Source organism: Heterodontus francisci, chromosome 33 (genome assembly GCF_036365525.1).
Source record: "Heterodontus francisci isolate sHetFra1 chromosome 33, sHetFra1.hap1, whole genome shotgun sequence".
NCBI classification, from domain to species: Eukaryota; Metazoa; Chordata; class Chondrichthyes; order Heterodontiformes; family Heterodontidae; genus Heterodontus; species Heterodontus francisci.
Window position 1 is genome coordinate 27,374,803 of NC_090403.1, and position 26,117 is coordinate 27,400,919.

General features: G+C 43.7%; 1 protein-coding gene across 4 annotated transcripts in view; it reads right to left on the reverse strand.

The window, feature by feature from the left end:
• The window catches only part of fam171a2a (family with sequence similarity 171 member A2a), a 305,765-nt gene that overhangs the window by 143,629 nt on the left and 136,019 nt on the right, over positions 1–26,117 (reverse strand). Inside the window, exon 1 of one of the 4 annotated variants that reach the window (XM_068013230.1) lies at positions 1,733–1,815. The exons of the other annotated variants lie outside the window; for them this stretch is intronic. Coding sequence (XP_067869331.1) covers position 1,733 — 1 coding nt within the window. The 5' untranslated portion in view covers positions 1,734–1,815. Of the gene's footprint in view, positions 1–1,732; positions 1,816–26,117 lie in introns of those variants that run through there. 4 annotated transcript variants of the gene reach the window in all.

Below are 26,117 nucleotides of genomic sequence, written 5' to 3' on the forward strand. Positions count from 1 at the left end.
CTGAACACTGGGTGAGCAAATCCCTCCCTGTCAATGTCCAACATTTGTAAAATTTTCACGGAAGCATGACAGTATCAATGAGTATCTTTTTCTTTCTGTCTGACCACTGTTTGAAAAGAAAACCCTGATTTTGTCCAGCAGAATTACCATCTTCAGCTGTCACAAAAATAAATCCATGACCTCACCTCAGAAGAATGCCCTAAGTTGCACTAACAGTCCTTTTATTTTCTGTGCTCAAGTTCTTTACAGCTGACTTTCCAAATTAGAATTGGCCGTTTCACACCTTTGTCTTCAATAGACTACACAGAGATAATAAATAGCCACTCTATCTCCATTTCATTGCTATCAACATCACTTGACTGTAGATAGATCTGCTTTGTGTTTTGCAAGGCTATTCCATGTGTTGATTGCAAAATGGCTCCAAGGGAGATTGCTCCGTCACAAAAAAGTACAAAGACTTGTGGGATTTGGTAAAAATAGATTAAGGTTTAGGATAGTTTTCAAGGATTTAGCATATGATCACTAAATGAGCAGTTTATTGAAATGTACCTACAAAAAAAAACTCAATTAAAGGGATCCATTCAACTCTTGTCGTGTCAGGTGTGATCGCACTGACACTTCCAAGGGCTATAGATTCAAGTCCCATTCCAGAGGTTTGAGCACAAAATCTAGGCTGAAACTCCAGTGCAGTACTGGATGCTGCACCATTGGAGGTGCTGTCTTTCGGATGAAACATTATACCGAGGTCCCGTCTGCCCTCTGCGGTGGATGTAAAGGATCCCGTGGAACTCTCTCGACGAATAGCAGCACCATTCTCCGCAGCATCCTGGCTACTATTTACCCCTACCCCCGAAGAATATTTAAAAAAACAGATTATCTGGTCATTATCACATTGCTGTTTGTGGGTGCTTGCTGCGTGCACATTTTCTGCTATGTTTCCTCAATTACAGGAGTAAATACAAGAATTCATTGACTAAAGTGCTTTGGGATGTCTTGAGGTCATGAAAGGCCCTGCATTTTCTTTTTCATGGTTCACCCCAAATATATTGGGACCTAAAGGGGCACAGTTTAGTATACAACTAATAATTACTTTAAAACACTTACTGCGAATGAATTAAGAATAAGACTATTGTGGAATTAATCATCAATAACACTTAGTGTATTCAAATTAACAATTAATGTCTCACAACCATGGTAAAGTTGAATTTAAAATAGCATTGAACAACATTCAGTTTTGAGAATTATGCTATTGCTTGGTAAAGTTAGGCCTTTTCAGTTTATATAGTGAAATAATAAGGAACAACAATGTTCTTCCTGTTGAACTCTATCTTGGACAACATTAATATAAAAACATACAACCTCTTTCTTTGGTAGTAGGTGAATTGCTCTTTGGAAACTTTTACTCTTCCTCTATCATGTGCTAATTCTAGCCTCTAGGGTATTCCTTCAAAGTTCCCTTCCTTCTTAGAGCACCTTCCTTTTCTAACTTCAACCAAAACTTTGCACACACTTATATAGTTTGAATTTAATTCTTAAACTGTCACAAACTTTCAAGCAAGCTCCCTGTTCTGAGTTTAAACACAACCTTACACGGCAACATACAACATCTTAAACTCAAGCTTTCAAACTCATCCAGTCACTTTAATGACAGTTTCTGAAACCCAAAAGTAAAATCGAGGCTCAAACTCTTCTTTTTCAGCCTATAAGATTAAAGCATTATCTTTTGACTCACTTTTCACCAAATTTGGAAGCTTCTGGTATCGTCAAACTTGTCTAAAACAACTTCAACAATTTTCAGTGAAGATCAAGTTCAACATGTTTTCTGTCGTAAGTTCAGCTCCACATGTGTAAAATTAAAATAAATCCTTCCTCACAAATGTTGTTGCTTACCAAGGTCTTTTTATGGTGGAAGCTGAATGCATAATAGCTTTTTAAAAGGGAAGTTGATATGTGTTTGTAAAAGAAATAAAGAAAAGGGTATCTTAAAGGGGCAGGGCAATGGGACTAAATGAACAAAACAGATAATCTGGTCATTATTTAATTGCTATTTGTGGGACTTTGCTGTGTGTAAACTAGTTGCATTTTTCTTACATCACAACAGTGACTATACTTCAAAAAAGTACTTCATTGGCTCTAAAGTGTTTTGGGGTGTTCTATGGTTCTGAAAGGCACTACATCATTGTAAGTCTTTCAATAGCACTTTCAGAGAACTAGAATAGCCATGGTAGGTGAATGGCCTCCTTCTGTGCTGAAAAGACTATGATTCCATAAAACGCCAGAATGGCACTTAAATCTGCTTCTGTAATTTAATGAATCTGTGTGGGTTAGGTTTTGCAGGTCTTTAGATACGGTCATTAGATTAGTCTTCTTTCAGTCCCATCAGAAGTACAACAAACATTTGGTGACAAGCCAGCAGCTGTACAAACTTCCTGTCCTTTTTGTTTAACTCTCTTCCCCAGACGGAAGATGCATTGTCCAACTTGGGAAAAACCTGCATCAAAATGTCCATCAGTGACGACGGAATATGGAAAAACAACAGACATTCTATTTTCCTCCTCTTCTTATAAATATTTTATTTTTAACACTTTGTTAGATATATTTCAAGACTGTTCCACTCACTTTGCACTTAAGTAGTCACAACTTGACCAAAAACAAGAGCGGGTATAAAGAATACCAGCACAAATGCACAGGAAACTGTGTTGAATCAAATTACTCCAAAAAATGGATCAGAATCCTATGAGTTGCAGTGGCTGCTTCGCTACACTGCAGTATCTCTTTCCAGTTCAACGCCGATTCATGCTGAAAGCAGTGGCAGCTTTTCAAGATTTCAGAAAGACTGTTCACTTTTGGTTCAGAAGGTCATGGGTTCATGTGCCACTCCAGAAACTCGAGCACAAAATCTAGGTTTGCACTCCCAATGCAGTACTGAGGGATGAGAAGTTAAAGTCTGCCCTCTCAGGTGGATGTTAAAGATCCCAGGGAACTGTTTACAAGAATAGCAGGGGAGTTCATCTATATAACAGCCAACACCACTGAAGCGCATTTATTTGGTTATTATCACACTGCTGTTTGTGGGAGTTTGCGGTGTGCAAAATTGGCTGCCACATTTCCTGCATTACAGTAGTGACTACACTTCAGTAAAAGTAAAACAGTTTGGGATGTCTAGAAGCTTTGAAAGGTACTATATGGCCGGGATTTTACCCTTGGTGGACAGGAGCCGTGCACCGACTGAAAAGTCGGTGGTGAACCTGCTTACGCCTGGCCTGGGGATCCGACCCATATTTTGCGGGTCCACTGCCTTTAATTGTTCTGAGGTGGGACTTCCACCCGCTTGAGGCAGGAAGTCCTGCCTAATAGAGCTGCCGGCCAATCAACGGGCCGGCAGCTCTTAGTCCCAACAGTGCCACCGGGAAAGGTGGCCACTGCTGGGACTGCAGCCCAGCCTACAGATGATGATGATGTCGGGAAGTCACGGAACCAAGGTAAATTTTTGTTGCCTCACTGAGGGTGAGGAAAGGGGCGGTTATTTGGGGAGACGGGGCGCGGGTTGGGCGTTGGGGGTGGTTGGGGCAGTGGGGGGCAGCCTGCCATTGGGCACAGGGTGCCTGATCATGAGGACCCCTCCCCAGGCCGTCAGAGAGCCGCCTGCTTTTGTCAGGTGGCTTTTCTTGGGCCGGGGACCCCAGTGTGCAACGGTAAAATCCCCATGGTGGCAGGCGGAGGCCCTTAAATGGCTACTCAATGGCCACTTAAGGGCCTTGATTGGCCTGGGGTGGGCGGGCCGTTTTTCGCCGCCACTGTCCTGCATAAGGTGGCGGCGGAGGCGGGAGCGGGCTGGGAAGGGTCCCCCGAGCCTCCCGCTCTATTTTACACCGCCCCTTCCCCCGCCGCCTTCCCGCTCTTTGGGAGTCGTAAAATTCAGCCCTACAAGTTCAAGTCTTTCCTTCTTTTAAGTCACATTGCTTCTCCCAATCTTCACATCAGACCCTACGAGTTAACATGGAGCTCAAGTTGCCTCTGACACTTGTTGCCTCATATTGTATTTGGAAGCCTTCCTCCTGCAGCAAAAACTGACATTGAATTTCCCATTACACAAATCACAAGAACCTGCAAGATTAGGCCATTAACAGACTTTCCTTTGAAATCTAACTGGTTTGGTCCCTGTTGAAAAATCTCTATGATCAACAATCCTACATTCCCAAGCTACTGATTCCACAATTTTGTTAGGTCATAAATTACACGGAACAATGAGCATTTAAACCACTGGAAATTCCTAACATGGGGAACTACAGAATAACAGAATTGAATGATCCTGTATTTGAACATCTTTTGTACATCACCAGAGCAGCTGCTTGTTTACAGAGGTGCCGGGGGGGAGGGGGGGGGGGGCATGTTTGCCTCTTTTTCAAAATGTTGTGGGTTCAGGCCAAGAGAGCAAACATATTTGGAGAACCACAGAGACACCAGGGCAGAAGCTTTTCATAGATTGCACAAGTTTTTTTCAGTGCAACTTTCTATAATTGCAAATGCACAGTGGAAGAAACTTCATATTTACTCTGTTTAATTAGAAATCACACTGCAGACACATGGGATGGGATTTCAATTGCAGGGTGGGATCTCTAAGGTCGCAGTCAATTCCAGGTCCTGACCCCACGTTGAATCGGCAATGTGCATGTGTTGCAATTTTAACGCGGCAAGTGGTTAATTGCCTTAGAGTCGCGTTGGCCACCCAATTAGTGGCAGCAGATGCGGGAAGGAGGCAGGACACAGCCAGCAGCAGGCACGATTTATACGGTGAGCGCCAGCCATTGCTGTGGTTGCAAACATCTGCCTTGACAGGTGTAGTCTTCTGCGGCTCCAACGTGTCCAGGTAGCTTCTCCTTTAGCGGTGGACCCTGTGCTGAGGGTATCGCCTTTGTTGCCCTCCTGCCCCTCGTTCCTCACCCCTGCGCCCCTGATGCCCAGGGGTGTGCTTCTGCTCCTGCAGATGTTTCTCTTCATCGCTGGTCAATCCAATCTTGGAGTACCTCAATCCTATTTCCTCTTCTGTCCTTCCTTCCTTTCCATTGGAATGTGGAATTGTCCTGAACTCCACAGTCATGAACCCGAGGCCCATATGCAGAAGGACCCATCCAACACCCCACCCACCCCCAGAGCCTGGCCCTCCCCCTTCAAAATGCCCTTGTCAAGAGTGCAGATGTATGAAAGATAATTCTTCTCACTCAGCACAACAGGTTCCTGTGAATGTAGGCCTTCTCTGAGTGTTCCCTCTTCAATGATGCCTCTTACTGCTGTCCCGCCATTCTAACTCACTCCCTGCTATGTCACCGCCTCCCCCCTCCCTGTTGTGGTGGAGACTAAACTGTCCCTTAACAAGCTGACAAGCTCATTAATGGGCTTAACTGGCCATTTATGTAGCTCAGGTGGGTTGCCTCTTCCGGCTTCTATTGGAGCCTTTTAAACTCAGACTGTGCTGGTTTCATGTCGGGAAACTGGCACGCTGACCCAAGCAGTGGGTTTACGTGACCACCCACCCCCGATCCCGCCCTCGCATTCAAATTAAAATCCTGATGTTATTCACTGGAGAAACGCTGTGAACATTAAAGAAAAGAACAACTTGTATTTATAGTGCTATTCGTGTTCTCAAGATGACCGAAAGCACTTCACAACAAAATACAATTAGAAGTCTAGTCACGCTTTTTCTATCGGCAAACCCAGCAACCAACATGCACATAGCAAGTTCCCACAAACAGCAATCAAATAAATAACCAGTTAATCTATTTTGGTTGTGATTGTTGAGCAATAAATGTTGGCCGTTTCCTGTCAGAATTCCCCGTTCTTCTTTAAAAAGGTGTCACGTGATCTTTTACATCTTTCTGAACAGGCAGGCATTGTTGTACTGTGATGTCTTACTCAAAGGTCAGCACCTCCAACTGTGCAGCACTCCCTCAGCACGATATTGAGGTGTCAGTTTAGTTTATGTTGCTCAGGTTCTAGAGTGTGGCTTGAATACACATCATTCTGACTCAAGAGACAAGAATGCCACTGAGTTAAAATGACAAGCGTGAAGAACTCAGCAGCAATTTTGTTACGATCAGCTAACACAGAATGCCTTCCCTCATTAAATAGTATCTCCCCATCCCCCACTGTCTCTCCCCTCTTCCTCATTATGGGTCCAGTGCAGATCCATTCTTTGATCAATAGCTAACAAAGTATCTAATTCACTATCAGACCAAGAAATGTCATTACCTGGCATTAACAGTAGAATTTACATTTCGTGACAAATTTCAAATATTGAATTTGCTCTGCTGTTTTAAAAAAAATATTTTCAGGATGTTGGAATCACTGGCAAGGCCAGCATTTAGTGTATATTCCTGGTTGCCCTTGACGAGGTGGTGGTGGCCTTCTTCTTGAATTGCAAACATTTTGATAAAACCAACTGGCTTATTAAGGCACTTCACAGGGAATTTACACACGTTGGTGTGAGATTGGAATCACATGGAGGCCAGATTGTGTAAGGATGGCAAACTTCTTCCCCAAAACACCACGGCCTAGATTTTCCACTTGGCCATAACAACAGTGGAAGTGTGACTGGGGCAGGATCTCCACCTTACCCAATATAACTACCACTAATCACAGGGGTCAGCTAATTGTAATAAGTATCAGCCTTGACTCAATTCCAGCACTTTCCCCTCTGAGTCAGGAGGTGATGTGTTCAAGTCGCATGGCAGAGAATTGAGCACAAACTCTAGGGAGATCCTCCAGTGCCGTACTCAGTATCGGCCAACCATGCCTCAACCAGCATGATGAAAACAGATTATCTGGTCAATATCACATTGCTTTTTGTGGGAGTTTGCTGTGTGCAAATTGGCTGCCATGTTTTTGATAGTACAACAGTAAGAAATAGAAAATTACTTAATTGACTGTAAAGCACTTTGGGATGTCTTGACATTGTTAGCCAATCTATCCATCTACTGTCTTTCTTGCTCTGGGCTGATACCAGAGTCCCATTAAGGGTCAGATTTTGTTCTGGGAGCTTGAAATTCTCGTGCCACTGCAGGATTCAAACTTGTGCCAATGGGCGTGAGGTGACAAAACTCTCAGCTTATCGCTTGACCAGTTACAATGAGTGTGTCAAATATGGCACCAGACTGCAAATCGGCCATGTCCTTTCCACTGCACTATTAAAGTCTTCTTATAAAGGCTGCTTTGGTATAAAAGGGGAAATGTTTAAACTTTGAGACTACACTGGTTCTTCATTCATCCACCACACTGGACATCATGAAATGATTAGCAACTGAGGCAAGCCAGAAATTCCTCCCAACATCCCTTTGACTTCGAACTGTCACAAGTAACAACAAAATGATTTGCACCCTTATATAAATATATTACGAGTGCATCTATACTGGTAAACTTTCATAATTAAATGCTCATAGAAAGACCTGCATTAATAATATCGCACCTTTCACAACCACGGGACATCTCAAAGCACTTTACTGCCATTGAAGTATTTTTGAAGCTAAAACAGAAAAGTGAACATTTCAGGTCTGTGACTACAGCTTGAACTCTGTCTTTCTCTCCACAGCTGATGCCTGACCTGCTGAGTATTTACAGCATTGTCTATTTTTGTTCCAGATTTCCAGCATCTGCAGTATTTTGCTTTTGTTGAAGTGAAGTGTAGCCACATGCACAGCCAATTTGTTCACAGCAATACCCCACAATTAGCAATGTGATAAGGATCAGATTATCTGTTTTCATGATGTTGACTGAAGGATAAGAATATAAGAAATAGGAAAAGGAGTAGATCACACAGCCCCTCAAGCCTTCTCCGCCATTCAATACAATCATGGCTGTTCTTCTGCCTCAATTCTACTTTTTTGTTTGCTCCCTATATCCCTTGATTTCCTGAGACACCAAAAATCACTCTCAGCCTTAAATATATTCAATGATAGAGCAGCTATAATACTCTAGGGTAGAAAATTCCAAAGGTTCACAACCCTCTGAGTGAAGAAATTTCTCCTCATCTCAGTCCTAAATGATCAACCCCTTATCCTGAGACTGTGCCCCCGTGCTCTAGATTCCCCAGCCAGGGAAACAACCTCTCAGTGCCTACCTTGTCAAGCCCCTGCTATGTTTCAATGAGATCATCTCTCATTTGTCTAAACTCCAGGAAGTGTATGTCCAATTTGTTACAACCTCAGTGAGACCGTTAATGTTAAAAATACTAGGTATGAACCCCCAGAGCAATTTAAAGAATTACACAACAGGATTTCACATTTTAAGACTTTTATTATAACAACTAATCTAAAAGAAATCTCCGTTAACTAAACAATATGTTGTAAGTAGCTGATATTCTAAACTACAAAGAAAGTGTTTTTTTTAATTAAAATACTTGAAAACCTCACACCACACTTATATGTTACATAGTCCTCTGCATGCTAAATTTCTGTATCCCTTGTACAAGTACACCCAAGACCCTCTGAACATCAACATTTGGAAGTTTCATGCATTTAAAAAAATATTCTGCTTTTCTATTCTGACCACCAAAGTGAATAACCTCACACTTCCCCACATTATACTCCATCTGCCACTTTGTTGCCCAATCACTTAACCTGTCTATATATCTCTGCAGCCTCTTTGCTTCTTCCTCACAGCTTACATTCCCACCTAGCTTTGTATTGTCAGCAAACTTGGATACTTTACTCTTGGTCTCTTCATCTAAGTCATTAATGTAGATTGCAAATAGCTGAAGCTCCAGCACTGATCCTTGCAGCACTCCCCTAGTTACAGCCACATTATTCCACATTATAATCACCCGCTGTGCAAAGCTTTTATTTTGTCACCCATCCCTTTACTTCTTGTCATCATTTAAATCTGCATGGACTCGGTGACCAGCATAATCAATCGATCACCATTTACCTCATCATGCATTCTTTAATATCATTTTTTTCACAATTTCTTTAAACTCTTCGAGTGTTGAAACCATGGTCCAAGTTTGAACATAGCTTCTGACAGGGTGGAAGATATGCCCCAGCTGTCACTGCTGCCTATCCCTGAAACGTTGCACCAACTGGGGATTAAAGACATTGACATGAGGCAAAATAATTGCGATGATGAAGTAGAAGAATGTGGGTTATGGCAAAAATGCAGATAAGTAAAATAACAGTAATACTGTGAGACAGATGGCAGGTTAGATAGCACGCATGCAGACTGTATGGGTAGTGCAAAGATGTAAAGATGTCAGGAAGGGTTCTCTGCATTTTAGCTAAGTTTAGCTGTTGGGACCAAGGCAGCAGTTGAGCATTGGCGTCTATATCCCAACAAACTCCCCAAGGTGCAGGAAGTGGAGAGATGGAGGGAGCAACTTGCAGAGCGTATAGCTGGTTAAAGGCTTTGTCACCAATGGAGTAAAGGGAAGGAGAAAGTGATGTACGGAGAACCTCACTCCAAATAGCACAGGGAATTCAACACCCCACAATATCTTGTTACTTATGATTCCACAAGTGCCAATAGTCTTCAAGGACTTCACGCTGGCGAATAGTCTTCAAATGTGAAGCTAGACTATGGGTGGAATTTTATGCCCTCTCCTGTGACCGGCTTGGAGGCAGAGAGAGTATAAAATGGAGTGTGATTGTGGCCGGCGGTGGGGGCAGGGGTGGGGGGGGTGGGTGGGGAGGGGTTGGCGGGAGGAGGCCACTGCTACCATCCCACATCCGCCGAAATTTAGGCCAGGGCGGGAAGGCCTGTGAATGACCTACCCACCCTGTTGTTAATTTTTTTTAAATTCATTCATGGGATGTGGGCATCGCGGGCCAGGCCAGCATTTATCACCCATCCCTAATTGCCCTTGAGAAGGTGGTGGTGAGCTTCCTTCTCGAACCGCTGCAGTCCATGTAGGGTAGGTACACCCACAGTGCTTTTAGGAAGGGAGTTCCAGGATTTTGACCCAGCGACAGTGAAGGAACGGCGATATAGTTCCAAGTCAGGATGGTGTGTGACTTGGAGGGGAACTTGCAGGTGGTGGTGTTCCCAAGCATTTGCTGCCCTTGCCCTTCTAATTGGTAGAGGTTGCGGGTTTGGAAGGTGCTGTCTAAGGAGCCTTGGTGCATTGCTGCAGTGCATCTTGTAGATGGTACACACAGCTGCCACTGTGCGTCAGTGGTGGAGGGAGTCAATGTGTGTAGATGGGGTGCCAATCAAGAGGGCTGCTTTGTCCTGGATGCTGTCGAGCTTCTTGAGTGTTGTTGGAGCTGCACCCATCCAGGCAAGTGGACAGTATTCCATCACACTCCTGACTTGTGCCTTGTAGATGGTGGACAGGCTTTGGGGAGTCAGGAGGTGAGTTACTTGCCACAGGATTCCTAGTCTCTGACCTGCTCTTGTAGCCATGATATTTATATGGCTATCCAGTTCAGTTTCTGGTCAATGATAGCCCCTACGATGTTGATAGTGGGGGATTCAGCGATGGTAATACCATTGAATGTCAAGGGGAGATGGTTAGATTCTCTCTTGTTGGAGATGGTCACTGCCTGACACTTGTGTGGCGCGAATGTTACTTGCCACTTATCAGCCCAAGCCTGGATATTGTCCAGGTCTTGCTGCATTTCTGCACAGACTGCTTCAGTATCTGACGAGTTAGGAGTGGTGCTGAACATTGTGCAATCACCAGCGAACATCCCCACTTCTGACCTTATGATTGAAGGAAGGTCATTGATGAAGCAGCTGAAGATGGTTGGGCCTCGGACACTACCCTGAGGAACTCATGCAGTGATGTCCTGGAGCTCAGAAGATTGACCTCCAGCAACTACAACCATCTTCCTTTGCACTAAGTATGACTCCAACCAGCGGAGGGGTTTCCCCCGATTCCCATTGACCTCAGTTTTGCTAGGGCTCCTTGATGCCATACTCGGTCAAATGCTGCCTTGATGTCAAGGGCAGTCACTCTCATCTCACCTCTGGAGTTCAGCTCTTTTGTCCATGTTTGGACCAAGGCTGTAACGAGGTTAGCAGCTGAGTGGCCCTGGTGGAACCCAAACTGAGCGTCACCGAGCAGGTTATTGCTAAGCAAGTGCCACTTGATGGCACAGTTGATGACACCTTCCATCACTTTACTGATGATTTCGAGTAGGCTGATGGGGCGGTAACTAGCCAGGTTGGACTTGTCCTGCTTTTTGTGTACAGGACATACCTGGGCAATTGCAGGGTAGATGCCAGTTTTGTAGCTGTACTGAAACAGCTTGGCTAGGGGCGCGGCAAGTTCTGGAGCACAGGTCTTCAGTACTATTGCTGGAATATTGTCAGGGCCCATAGCCTTTGCAGTATCCAGTGCCTTTGGTCGTTTCTTGATATCACGCGGAGTGAATCGAATTGGCTGAAGTCTGGCATCTGTGATGCTGGGGACTTCAGGAGGAAGCCAAGATGGATCATCAACTTGGCACTTCTGGCTGAAGATTGTTGTAAATGCTTCAGCCTTATCTTTCGCACCGACGTGCTGGGCTCCCCCATCATTGAGGATGAGGATATTTGTGGAGCCACCTTCTCCAGTTAGTTGTTTAATTGTCCACCACCATTCACGGCTGGATGTGGCAGGACTGCAGAGCTTAGATCTGATCTGTTGGTTATGGAATTGCTTAGCTCTGTCTACGCATGCTGCTTACGCAGTTTGGCATGCAGATAGTCCTGTGTTGTAGCTTCACCAGGTTGACACCGCATTTTGAAGTATGCCTGGTGCTGCTTCTGGCATGCCCTCCTGCACTCTTCATTGAACCAGGGTTGGTCTCCTGGCTTGACGGTAATGGTAGAGTGGGGGATATACCAGGCCATGAGGTTACAGATTGTGGTTGAGTATAATTCTGCTGCTGCTGGTGGCCCACAGCACCCAATGGATGCCTAGTTTTGCTTTGCTAGATCTGTTCAAAATCTATCCCATTTAGCATGGTGGTAGTGCCACACAACACGAAGGAGGGTATCCTCAATGTGAAGGTGGGACTTCGTCTCCATAACGAATGTGCGGTGGTCACTCCTACCAATACTGTCATGGACAGATGCATCTGCGGCAGGCAGACTGGTGAAGACGAGGTCAAGTATGTTTTCCCCTCTTGTTGGTTCCCTCACCACCTGCCGCATACCCAGTCTAGCAGATATGTCCTTGAGGACTCAGCCAGCTCAGTCAGTAGTGGTGCCACCGAGCCACTCTTGGTGATGGACATTGAAGTCCCCCACCCAGAGTACATTCTGTGCTCTTGCCACCCTCAGTACTTCCTCCAAGTGCTGTTCAACATGGAGGAGTACTGACTCATCAGCTGAGGGAGGATGGGAGGTGGTAATCAGCAGGAGGTTTCCTTGTCAATATTTGACCTGATAGTATGAGACTTCATGGGATCCAAAGTCGATGTTGAGGACTCCCAGGGCAACTCCTTCCCTACTGTATACGACTGTGCCGCCACCTCTGCTGGGTCTGTCTTGCTGGTGGGACAGGACATGCCCGGGGATGGTGATGGTAGTGTCTGATACATTGTCTATCAGGTATGATTCCGTGAGTATGACTATGCCAGGCTGTTGCTCGACTAGTCTGTGGGACAGCTCTCCCAACTTCGGCACAAGCCCCAGATGTTAATAAGGAGGACTTTGCGGGGTCGACAGGGCTGGGTTTGCCATTGTCGTTTTCGGTGCCTAAGTCGATGCCGAATGGTCCGTCCGGTTTCATTCATTTTTTCTTGACTTCGTAGCTGTTAGATACAACTGAGTGGCTTTCTAGGCCATTTCAGAGGGTATGTAAGAGTCAACCACATTGCTGTGGGTCTGGAGTCACATGTAGGCCAGACCAGGTAAGGACAGCAGATTTCCTTCCCTAAAGGACATTAGTGAACCAGATTGGTTTTTACAACAATCGACAATGGTTTCATGGCCATCATTAGACTAGCTTTTTAATTCCAGATTTATTAATTGAATTCAAATTGCACCTTCTGCTGTGGTGGGATTTGAACCCATATCCCCAGAAAAATACCCTGGGTCTCTGGGTTACTAGTCCAGTGACCATACCACTACACTACCGTAACTGAGGCCCGAATTGGGTATGTAATCCCCAATTAAGGGCCTCTTCCCACCGCAGTCACAATTACCTGTGCGGCAGGCGGCCCTGTCGCCACACGGAAATCACAGCACCGAAAACCGTGTGGGCTGCTTCCCAGCTTCGGGGGGGTTGAGCTCCCTCATTCAAAGGCACTTAAGTGCCTGAACGACAGATGTGGCATCAGGAAGGGGGCGGAGCCTGCTGAGGACCACACCCCCCCACCCCCCCGCCCTTGCTGTCGACCCCCCTACCTCTACCCTGTGATCCCCACCCCGCAAGACCCCTCCCGCCCTGACCTACTATAAGCCTGTTTCAGCGCTGCTCCTCGGTTTCTGGTTGCTGCAGCTACAGCAGCAGCCACTGCCTCCATGGTGGCACTGCAGCTGCTGGCCTCTGACTGGCCAGCAGCTCTGCAAGGCCGGGACTTCCGACGACAGGGTCTTAACTCCTATGGAAGGCCCGCTGCTGTCAAGTTAAGTTCCTGATTGGCAGTAAATTTGGCAGGCCTTCCGTACAAGAGGCGATGCAGGGATCTCAGCATCAGTTTCACCCGACATCGAGACCCCCGACGCCAGCATAAGATTTCACCCTATGAATGTTGGCAGACTATTTCACCAGGGAAGTTAGCACAAGGATCGCCAGATGACAATCAGCAGTGGGTACACCAGTTGCCATTTTCTCCCTGTAACTCAGGGATAAAGAGGCCAATTGTAGCACCCCAACTGCTTGCACACCTGGATTTTATGGTCTGTTTCACTTCATCCTACAACATATGCTGCACATATCCACTAAGCCATCACGAGACTATTCTACAAGGGGTTAGCAGAACAATTGATGGTGGAGAGCAACTACAAAGTAGTGATTTAATTGAGGGGTTCAGATAACATCCACAATTGTGGGAGAAAAGATTACAGTGCATAGGGTGAAAAGCTATTTCAACTGACCAGCGAGTCGATAACTAGAGGGCATAAATTTAATATCATCAAAAAAAAAAACAAAGAGAGAGATTAGGAGAAATGGTTTGTGCACAGCAGTGTTTTGGACAAGAAATGCCCTACGAGAAACAGTGGTTAAGCAAAATCCACCATGGCTGTTAAAAAGGAAATGGATAAATATCTGAAAAAGAAAAATGTAATATATTTGAAAGGAAAAGGACAACGGAATGGGATTAAGCCATGATCCTTTCAGAGTCAGGGCAGAAACAGCAGCTTAAGCAGCATCCTTTTGCCCTGTAAAATTCCATGATTCTGTAAAGCACAATAATTTACAATGGTGATTGGATTCCCTCAGTTGGAATTGTGACTGAGTGCAGGTTATTTAGAAAGTTTCATTTTTAAATTGGTGGATGTTTTAATTCAGTTTTTGGGTGTATTTTTTTGCCAACTGTGGTCTTCAGTGAAGGCATTGGCCATTAATCAGCTTCATATCAGTGAGGGTGGACAATATTCACACTGAAGGATTAATAACTGTAATATCAACACTGCAAAGTTATTGCGAGATTACTTGGAGCTAATTACAAGAGGTTCTACGGCCAGTATAAATTATATGACACTGCACTTAATCCACATACCAGAATTCATGGAGCTTTACAATGCACAAGTGGTAGAGCCAAAAATTCCTGCTAGGGAAAGCCTGCACAAAGGCCCAGTCACTACCCAGAATTAGACTTGTGCCCTGTCTGATTGCAGCCACTTGGTATCTTAAATGCCACCCTGTTCGGGTAACAATTAAAGTGAGTCGATTAAGCTCATTATAAGCACCACCCTTTCAGAATCACTTTATGTGCCACCTTGTTAGGCTCATTGTAAGTATTACCCTGTTTGGTTCACTTTTAAGTGTGACCCTGCTAGACTCATTATAAGTATCACCCTGTGAGACTCGCTATGTGTGTCAAACAGTTGGACCCAAGCATCAATTTAGTTACCTGCAACCAAACAACATACACACAGCAAAGACATGTTAATCTTCCAAAAATAGTACTCTGTAGATGTGATCTAACCAACAGTTTAAAAGCCATATGAATCTGGTTCCATAAAAGCTCAGAGGTTTATCTAATATACTTTCTCAGTGATCTGAAGGTGCACGTGGACTGGATACCACAGCAGGAATTGTTGCTGTTGATTCTCGGCACAGCCTTCTGACAGCATTTCTCAAATGTGGTGAGATGCTATTAGGATATATTTTCCTCCAAACTGGAAAAAGTCAGGCTGAGTGTGAAAAGGGAAAAACAATTTTTCTTTTCTAATGTTAATCCATAATAGCTGTTTAAAAGGAAATTGATAAATATCTGAAAAAGAAAAATGTAATATATTCAAAAAGAAAAGGATAGCAGAATGGGACTAAGCGATGATCCTTTCAAAGAAAAATATACCTCGATACTCACAGCATTGGAGCGACTCACATTATGAAAACAGCTGGAGCTCCTCCATCACAATGTTAGGAAACGACACCATGCAGCAAAGCTGTGCAGATCAGAAAGCCGCTGGTTTAGTTCCCAGTATGTGCTGTGCACGCTGATTTCAGTTGGAGTCCAAGTAGGGATGTTACAACTGGCCTCAATGCCAGGCTGTGGGAAATCAGCTTTAGTTCTGCCCCTAGCTGATCTTCAGTTGCTCCTGTTGGTAAATGTAAACATCACCACTGGTGGCTGTGCCTTCAGCCTGGCGTTCCCTCCCTAAACCTTTCCGCCTCTCTCTTCCTTTAAGACACTCCTTAAAGCCTGCTTCTCTGACCTGACTTTATGGTCTCCTGTCCTACTGTCTCCTTCTTTGGCTCAGTGTCCATTTTTGTCTGATTACATTCCCATGAAGCATCTTGGGATGCTTTCCGATGTTAAAGGCGCTAGATAAATATTGTTGGATGAGGGCAAGTTCAGGCCCAGCTGTGATGCCCCCAGGAATAGTCCTGCTGTCACAGATTGTCTAAGCTCACACACGTAGAATATAAATAGCTACTTGGGAAAGAGAAGGATAACCATGGGTTGATACCCGACAGGCATCAGCAACTTCAGCAGACCAGGGAAGAAAAAGGAGGATACCAAAAAAACACTTCTGGTCCCAATTGTGTTGTATTTAGTGATGAAAATATAACAATGAAGCAGCCTCTGCATCATCTCCAGAGATACTTCATTTATTGCATTCTTCTACAATAGATTGGGAATTCTTTAGTGCCTCTATAACTACAAGGGAAGAAAAGAGGGAGTTCCATGATCCGGCACAGTCACATGAAGCACATCTCAGGAAACCACAGGACTAGAGTCTTTGGGCTTTCCATCCACTCCAGGACTTGAGCACAAAAATCAAGGCTGACACCCTATTGCATAACTGAGGGAGTGCTACACTGTCAGAGCTGCCGTCTTTCGGATAAGACTTTAAACTAAGGCTCTGTTTGTCCTCTCAGCTGGACGCAAAAGATCACCATTTTGAAGAAGAGCAGGGAAGTTATCTTTGGTGTTCTGGCCAATATTTATCCCTCAACTAACATTACAAAAACAGATTATCTGGCCATTATCACATTGCTGTGTACGGGATCTTGCTGTGTACAAACTGGCTGCTGCCTTTCCTATATTACAACAGATAGTAAGAGTTGCTATAGATATTTAAAAAGGAAAAAAAGTGTTAACAAAGTGAGTGTTGGTCCCACAGAAAGTGAGTCTGAGGAATTGATAAAGGAAAATAAGACGATGACAGATGAATTGAACAGATATTTTGCATCGGTCTTCACTATTGAGGATGCAAGTAACGTCCCAGAAATAGCTGTAAATCAGGAAATGGAAGGGAAGGAGAAACTCAGGAAAATTACAATCAGCAGGGAAGTGGTACTGAGCAAATTGTTGGAGCTGGGGGCTGACAAGTCCCCAGGTCCTGATGGACTTCATCCTAGGGCATTGAAAGTGGCTGGTGAGATAGTTGATGCGTTGGTTTTAATTTTCCAAAATTCCCTAGATTCGGGGAAGGTTCCATTAGATTAGAAAATAGCAAATGTAACACCTTTATTCAAAAAGGGAGGGAGACAGAAAGCAGGAAACTACAGGCCAGTTACCTTAACATCTGTCTCAGGGAAAATGTTAGAAGCTATTATTAAAGATATTATTAGCAGAGCACTTAGAAAAATTCAAGGCAATCAGGCAGAGTCAACATGGTTTTGTAAAAGGGAAATCATGTTTAACCAATTTATTGGAGTTCTTTGAAGAAGTATCATGTGCTGTGGATAAAGGGGAACCGTGGATGTATTGTACTGAGATTTCCAGAAGGCATTTGATAAGGTGCCACATCAAAGGTTAATGCAGAAAATAAAAGCTCATGGTGTAGGGGGTAACATATTAGCATGGAAAGAAGATTGACTAGCTAACAGGAAACAAGAGAGCAGCATAAATGGGTCATTTTCTGGTTGGCAAGCTGTAACAAGTGGTGTACTGCAAGGGTCAGTGCTGGAGCCTCAACGTTTTACAATTTATGCAATGGACTTGGATGAAGGGACTGAAGGTATGATTGCTAAATTTGCTGATGACACAAAGGTAGGTAGGAAAGTTAGTTGTGAAGAGGACATAAGGAGGCTAAAAAGGGAAATAAATAGGTTAAGTGTGGGGGTAAAGATCTGGCAAATGGAGTATAAGGTGGGAACATGTGAAATTGTCCATTTTGGCAGGAAAAATAAAAAAGCATATTATCTAATTTGTGAGAGATTGCAGAGCTCTGAGATGCAGAGGGATCTGGCTGTCCTGGAGCATGAATCGCAAAAGGTTAGTATGCATTTTCAGCAAGTAATTAGGAAAGCTAATAGAATGTTACCGTTTATTGTGAGGGGAATTGAATACAAAAGTAGGGCGGTTATTCCTCAGTTATACAGGGCATTGGTGAGACCAAATTTGGAGTACTGTGTACAGTATTGGTCTCCTTATTTAAGGAAGGATGCAAATGTGTTGGAAGCAGTTTAGAGAAGGTTTACCAGACGAATACCTGGAATGGGAGGGTTGTCTTATGAGGAAAGATTGGCCAGGCTAGGCTTGTGTCTGCTGGAGTTTAGGAGAGTAAGAGGTGACTTGATTGAAACATATAAGATCCTGAGGGGTCTTGACAGAGTGGATGTGGAAAGGATGTTTTTTCTTGTGGGAGAATCTAGAACTAGGGGGTCACTGTTTAAAAATAAAGGGTCGCCCATTTAAGACAGAGATGAGGAGAAATTTTTTTCTCTCAGAGGGTTGAGTGTCTTTGGATTCTCTTCCTCAAAAGGCAGTGGAAGCAGAGTCTTGAATACTTTTAAGGTCGAGGTAGATAGATTCCTGATAAGCAAGGGATTGAATGATTATCGGGGGTAGGTGGGAATGTGAAGTCAAGGTTACAATAAGATCAGCAATGATCTTGTTAAATGACAGAACAGGCTTGAAGGGCCGAGTGACCTAATCCTGTTCCTAATTCGTATGTTCGTATGACAACACTTCAAAAGTACTTCATTGGCTGAGACGTCCGGTAGTCGTGAAAAGCATCAAACAAACGCAAGTCTTTCTTTCTTTACTTTTTTTCACCCTTCAAGGGCTCACCCCCATTCCAATTTCCTGGGATGTGCTTCCTTGTGAATGATGCTGCCCACAGAAATTGCCAGATCGCAGAATTGCCATTGTACATTAGAACCAAAATGCCAACCTCCTGGGCATGACTGGCAAATGTCCCAGTACACCAGAGTGCTTCATGTGTGGACCCATTAATATTTTTGTGTGGGTTATTACCATCAAGGACAGAAACAACAAACAATTACCCACAGAATAAATCTGTCTCACAAAGGGCTCAGCAGCATATTAAATCGGTATGTCAATCAATCAGTGTGCCACTGCTGCACATACAAGATAGGGAGGCAATAAAGGCAGAGACAGCAGCAAGAACTGCAACAGCTAAGCTCATTATTTGAGTTGTTTATGGTTTATGGAATTCAGCCGCTACTTCTTGCATCAATAAATTCACTGGCCGGTACTTTATGTAGAACATGATTTAAATGTTCAAAGCTTGTTTTATAGCAAAATGCTGAGTGAATCCCACCGGGCGTGTCCAAACTACCAACCCTGGGCCATTTCCAGTCTCTGAGCCCTGGCAAAGACTAGACAGTTCTATTTATGTCCTGGCCAATTGTTTATCCCTCAATCAACATTGCTAAAGCAGATTTTCTGGTCATTATTGCATTGCTGTGTGTGGAACGTTGTTAGGTACAGATTGGCTGCTGAATTTCCTGCAATACAACAGTGACTACATTTCAGAAGGGCTTCATTGGATGGATGGCACTTCAGGACATCCTGGGGTTATGAAAGGTGCTACGCAAATGCAAGTTCTTTCTTTTAATTGTAGTGTTCTCAATGTCACCCAGCTGAGATCAGCTAACTTAACAGGAATTGAAGCGAGACCATCCTGCCCTGTATGCACTGGCTGGCGTGTTTACTCACTGAGCTAGGAAAGAGGTGAAGGAGATCTTATAATAAATGTCTACCAGCACCACTGGCAAACCAAAAGCGATAGAAAGTGTCATTCAAATTGTGAGACGTCATTGTGATACTTGTGTGGGAAACGTTCGGATGTCACTCACTGTCGAGGCTCACATATGGTTCAGTGGCCACAAGGTGAGAGAGCAGGAACAAAAACAAGAAATGCTGGAATCACTCAGCAGGTCTGGCAGCATCTGTGGAAAGAGAAGCAGAGTTAACGTTTCGGGTCAGTTCTTCGGAACCGAAGAAGGGTCACTGACCTGAAACGTTAACTCTGCTTCTCTTTCCACAGATGCTGCCAGACCTGCTGAGTGATTCCAGCATTTCTTGTTTTTGTTTCAGATTTCCAGCATCCGCAGTATTTTGCTTTTATTTTAGGTGAGAGAGCAGGGTTGTTTTGGGGCACGTGGGGGTGAAAAGGGAGATGCTGGCAGCTGTGGAACTGTACCCCAGCATGAGTTAGAACCTTCAGGAAGAGACAAAAATCACATATAAATAAATGAGGTTTGGAGACATCTCTGGCCTCTGTCAGCAGATGATGAATCTATCTGCTCCTGGCTGCAATGGTATAGGCAGCATTCATTTTAATTGGACTGAAATTAAAAGCAAGTTTACATTAGCGACTGAACCAAAGTATTTTTCCTCTGTTCTTGGGCACTCTGTTCATGAATTCATGGATTCCTAAGTTTATTGCCAACTGAATAAATATTGAGATAGTAAAATAATTTGTATTTACTACATTCCAATGGGTGCTGCATCTCAGAATCTTAGTGTATAAAAGGAAAAATACATTTCTTCCCTAAAATGTCCATCCTCATCGATCCCAATCTTGGTATATTTTCCTTCGGAACGACGATTTTATTTACTGTTTGTCTAATTCTGGCTATGCCCAAGTCAACAGTGTATGCTGAGGAGTGTGCTACTGCCCCAAAGATTACACTGTGAATCTAAAACCTGTCCAAAAACAGTAATGCAGCATTGGTGCAAACCACACCACAGCACAAATTAGGCTTGTCCGTCAGCAGCAGAGGAGTCAGTCACATGTCTCGATAGTTTAAAGAGCTTTCAGGGGGCTCAACCAAAAGACAACATGCACAACATTGTTCAATGTAAGCTTAAACTCAGTATAAGTTAAGATGCATCTTAATTACTAATACTGCCAACTAATTACTAATACTGACAGGCTGTCAAGCTCCTCACAAGAGACACTAAGACTGCTGCGAGTATGGCCTTGTAGCAAATACCTCTGTCTCTGATTTGCCCTTCCTTCCTGCAGAGAGGTGCCGACCTACTTGCTTGGCATCTCCTTGCAATGAAATAGGTCAGGTCAGTAACCTGTGGAAATTGGAAACCACTGGCATTGTTCCTACATCTTTAACACTCAGCTGTATGGCTATCTAAACAAATCATTATTTGTTGCTCAGTTTTGTCCTTTCCTCTTCAATGGGAGTCACCAGACAGTGACCAGGATTGGGAAGCCTGGCTTGCTTGCTTCGCTTCCTAGCCCAGAGGTATTCAGGACAATTGTCAAAACCCTGTAATCCTGGCTGAGATTAGACAACTCAGCACAGAATGAGTATCGAACCTGAGATCGCCTGCTCTGTATAGCCCAGTAATATTTTTGTCAACACAGCTGATCTGCTGGCTCAGCTGAAATGGGTCAGGCAGGGGGGGTAAAGGAGAGATTGTAAGGGAGGGGCAAGTGATGGGTTGAAGGATTGCATCTCAGTGCCTCTGGCAGGTAAACAGAAAAAGAATTAAAACTTTCTTTGTGCAATGATTTCTTTGTTTGTGTGAAGTCCCCTCATCCCAGGTCAGTGTGTTCCTTTCTCCCACAGCTGGCGTGTTTTATCAAAAATCTCTGATAAACGCTTGCACTGCCTGTGTGATTTATTATTCAGTGCAGTTTCACAATCCTCATATGCAGCTTTGAAAGTGACAGAAGCAGAGCCAGCAACAAGGAAAGGCCAGTTTGACTTTCCACAGGCAGAGCTGAATCCTCTATCACAGGATTAGTCACAAGATGAAAGCCCAGCAAAAGGGTTCGAAACAGTGTCACTCCAAAACTATTACATTTCACGAGTTTTATTCTTTAATCAAATTCATCCTACTACATTCCTTCACAGGGATTATTTACCAGATACCCTGCATGCATAATCCTTAATGACAAATGATTTATCAACAGAGATATGTACTTCCTTACAATTACTGAGAGACACACATTGGAATTTGTGTTTGAGAAAGAAAAGAATTGAATTTTATATAATGCCTTTTATGGCCTCCGGACATCCCAAAGCATTTAAGTAATGTTTTGATCACTGCTGTAAAGTAGGAAATACGGCAGATAATTTGCGCACAGCAAGCTCCCAAAAGCAGCGATGTGATAATAACCAGATGAACTATTTTAGGGATGTTGCCTGAGGGATAGTTGTTGGTAGGGACAACAGGAGGAATCCATTGTTCTTCTTCAAATTTATGCTGTGGGATCTTGGCCCCTCTATATTAGTTATAAAAATGAATCTGCAGCTGAGCCATTAAAATTTTCTAATATTGTAAAAAAAAATTTTTAGCCAGGTTCTTGAACCAAAATGAAGATTTATTTTACCACAGTTAAAATCAATAGCAGCATTTGACAAATAGCCATTATGATTCTTGTTGAATCAGTTTGCAACTGCCTCTTAAACGAGTTCCGTAGAAGAGAGAAAAAAAAGTTAGGATCTGAGAAAGGATTTCACATCCCAGGTCACAAGGCTGGTCACTGAAATATTAGAATAAGCTCCTGTACACGTTGGTCCAGGTGCAGGAAATGCGAGCCAAGTGTGGGTGGATATCAGCGAAAATATAAAAGTAAGTGGTCACATAAGAAGACAAGGATCCTGCTGACCTTTAGAAAGGCTGAAAGGAGTTTATAATCATTTGTCAGTCTCTCCGAAGGCTGCTTGGGAGGAAATAAATGGTGGGTGAAAAACAAGAGAAGGAAAATGTAACAGAGAAGAATAAAATGATGGTTGTGGGCAAGTGGTAAAGGTGTACCTGAATGCCTGTTTGATGGTTGGCAAAATGGGCATGCTGCCTCGTGATGTGGATACAAGGAAGGTTTGCCTTGTTTTGTTTTTACCACTAGGCACTGTCTCCACAGTACAGCAATGCATCATGCCCGAGAGAAGATGCTGGTCAGGTTCAGTGGTGTGAATGATACTTGGAAAGAGATACAGAATAGAATCATAGAATCAGAAAATGGTTAAAGCACAGAAGGAGGCCAGTCAGCCCGTCAGATCTGTGCCGGCTCTCTCCAAGAGCAATTCAGCTCGTCACACTCCTCTATCCTTTCCCCATAGCCCTGCAAATGTTTTCCCTTCAGACACTTATCCAGTTCCCCTTTGAAAGCCTTGATTGAATTTGCCTAACCACTCACTACGTAAAAAAGCTTTTCCTCATGTCAGAAGAACATTAAAACATAAGAAATAGGAGCAGGAGTAGACCATGTGGCCTTCGAGGCTGCTCCGTCATTCAATACGATCATGGCTGATCTTCTGCCTCAACTCCACCTTCCCACCTGCTCCCCATATCTGTGGCCGCTGAAACACCTGCCTGTTCTACTCACTATTGAGTCCCCAATCATTATTGCTTTCCTAATCTTCTTTCTGCCCCCTGTACAGCTGAGCCTCCCATGGTGCTGTGGACTTGGCTCTGGCTGCATTCCCCAGAGGAAATATCACCCTTACCAGTATTCAGAACTGAAAACTGGTTGAAGAGCGAGATGCACTCAGGGGACTCTTGCCCTACCTGCCTGATCCTGCTTGACTGTCTGGCGATCACCCATTCCCTGTCTGCATGCACACCCTTAAACTGCAGGGTGACCATCTCTAAAAACATGCTTTCCATGTAGCTCTCCATCTCATGGATGCACTGCAGTGATGCCAGCTGCTGCTCAAGCTCTGAAACCCAAAGTTCGAACTGCTCTAGCTGATGACACTTCTTGCACATGCAGTTGTCCAGGATGTGAGAAGTGTCCTTGAGTGCCCACATAGAACAAAATGTGCACTTGATGGACTGCGGTGCCCTGCCATGCCTCTATTTATTTGACTACTAACCAAACCTATTGGAAATAAAACTTAAGACATAAAAAACAAACTTAAAATTCAAAAATTAAAACCTCACCTTTTTGAACCCAATTTAATGATTCTAGTTCCTTATCTTAGCTCTTAGATCCTTACTTCAGTACTTACCCTCCATACTGATCTTAGTTCCCTTGGATTTTTCAGCTTCTTCTTCTCCACACTGACTCTGACCTCATTCTTTCAAGCTCTGCCTGTGCTCCGCCTGGCCTCCTAGCTTACCCCAGCTCCCACCCTTGCTGCTTTACCACTGATCCCACCCCTCCTCGTGAGGTCATTTTGAGGTGTCTGGCATGGTAAAATTACCCAATGGTTAAACAGAGTAGATAGATGGGGCAAGATGCTATTTCACAATATATTAGCTCTCCAGCTCTTCCACAAGTTTTGTTCACATATCAAGCCTCATACAAACTGACAGGTCTTTCACTGCATCTCATGCAATACTCTTCAGCAGGTGCATTTAGGATGCAACATACAATTGAAAGCTTTGCTACATTCACATCTTCCAAGAGCTCAATACATCAAACCATTGTAATATATATCATGTGACTTAGTGGGAAATGAGGTGAAAGTGCTGTCCGTGCTGATTAGCACATCAATCACCTGTTACACAAGTACATTTACCGATCCGACAGTGCTGGCTCAGAATGAGCCACAATTATAAGAATTTTTGAAAAAGAGCTCAAATCCTGGCTAATATTTATCCCTCAGCCAATATCAACAAAACAGATTGTCTGGTCATTATCTCATTGCTGTTCGTGGGACGTTACTGTGGAAAAATTGGCTGCTGCATTTCCTATATTACAATAATGACTACACTTCAACAGGGCCTCATTGGCTGTGAAGCACTTTGAGGTTGTGGAACATGCTAATTAAATGCAAGTCTGTTTGTTCACTATTCACTTAAATGAACACCTAGCACAATTCCTTGACATGTGTCTTGGAGTTGCACTTTTTCCATTGTGAAGCCATTTGGAATGGGACCGAAAAAACCTCCTGAAGTGTCACAGGCTTTCTATGTTTTTTGGCAATGCTCGGAGTAGTGTTTGAGTGTCATGTAGTTTTCATTAGACAAGTTTTTTTTATTTTGCCAAGTGACCTTGACAATCACTGGCAATGCTGTCCTTATGCTGAAATTTGGCTGCAGCTGTCCTTGCTGCAGATAGCAAAGTTCTGCAAGAAGCATCTTCTGATGCAGAGCACGCTGATATCCTTTGGTCTCTGGTACACGTACATGCGTGAAGTCCTACAAATGGAGACTTAACGCTTGTTGATCTCCCCCAAGCCTACTTTCACCTTGTATCACCTCAACCCTTATTTGAAAGGTTTTTTTAAAATGAAAAAGCCCATCTTGAGTTTAAAAAATGGCCACTAAAGTTTTTCTCAAAAGCAATTTTTATAGGTGAATATTAGTGAGAATTTCAGAAATATAGAAAAATCATGTAATATAAACTGTACTTAAAAGGTACCATAAACATTGCAGAAACAGAAATGTGTGACACTCTAAAAGCTTTCCTTCCTCTCATTCTAAATAGTAACTCAAGGAGAAAAAGCGCAATGTCTGGACTAATCCTAAGGAATTGTGTTAGGTGTTCATGTAAGGAAAGAATGAACAAACAAATTTGCATTTATATAGTACCTTTTGGAATCTCAGGCCATCGCAATGTGCTTCACAGCTAATGAAACATTTGTTTATATTCACCAAGACATGAGGAGAACTCCTCTGCTCTTTTTCATACATTACCACAGCAGTGCCCTAGAGATTAGTCTTTCATTCCTGGAGACTCGAGGGAGATCTGAGAGGATTGGCAATCTGACAGTGGTACCGCTTGGCTAACAAAGCCACAGTTATTTGTTTTTGTTCACCATAAAACACATCACTGTCCAGCTTATGAGCTTGACTGGAGTCTGGGTGCCAAGAGATATAAATGTTTAAATAAGCCTCCTTTTAGCTGATGTCAGACCCATCTTGACCTATTCCAACATCAGCTCTCCATTAATCCCACCTTTCATGTTGTATTCCACAACAACACTGGAGGATAACTTTGCATCAGCCTCAGTTTAAGATAAGAAGGTAAGAAATAGGAGCAGGAGTAGACCATACAGTCCCTCGAGCCTGCTCCACCACTCAATATGATCATGGCTGATCTTCTGCCTCAACTTCATTTTCCCGCCCACTCCCCAAATCCCTTGATTCTCTGAGTGACCAAAAATCGGCCTTACCCAGACTTAATTATATTCAATGATGGAGCATCCACAGCCCTCTGGGGTAGAGAATTCCAAAGATTCACAACACTTTGAGTGAAAAAATTTCCCCTCATCTCAGTCCTAAATGATCGGCCCCTTATATCCTGTGACTGTGCCCCTGTGTTCTGGATTCCCCAGCCAGGGGAAACAACCTCTGTATTTACCCTGTCAAGCCCGTTCAGAATCTTGCATCTTTCAATGAGATCACCTC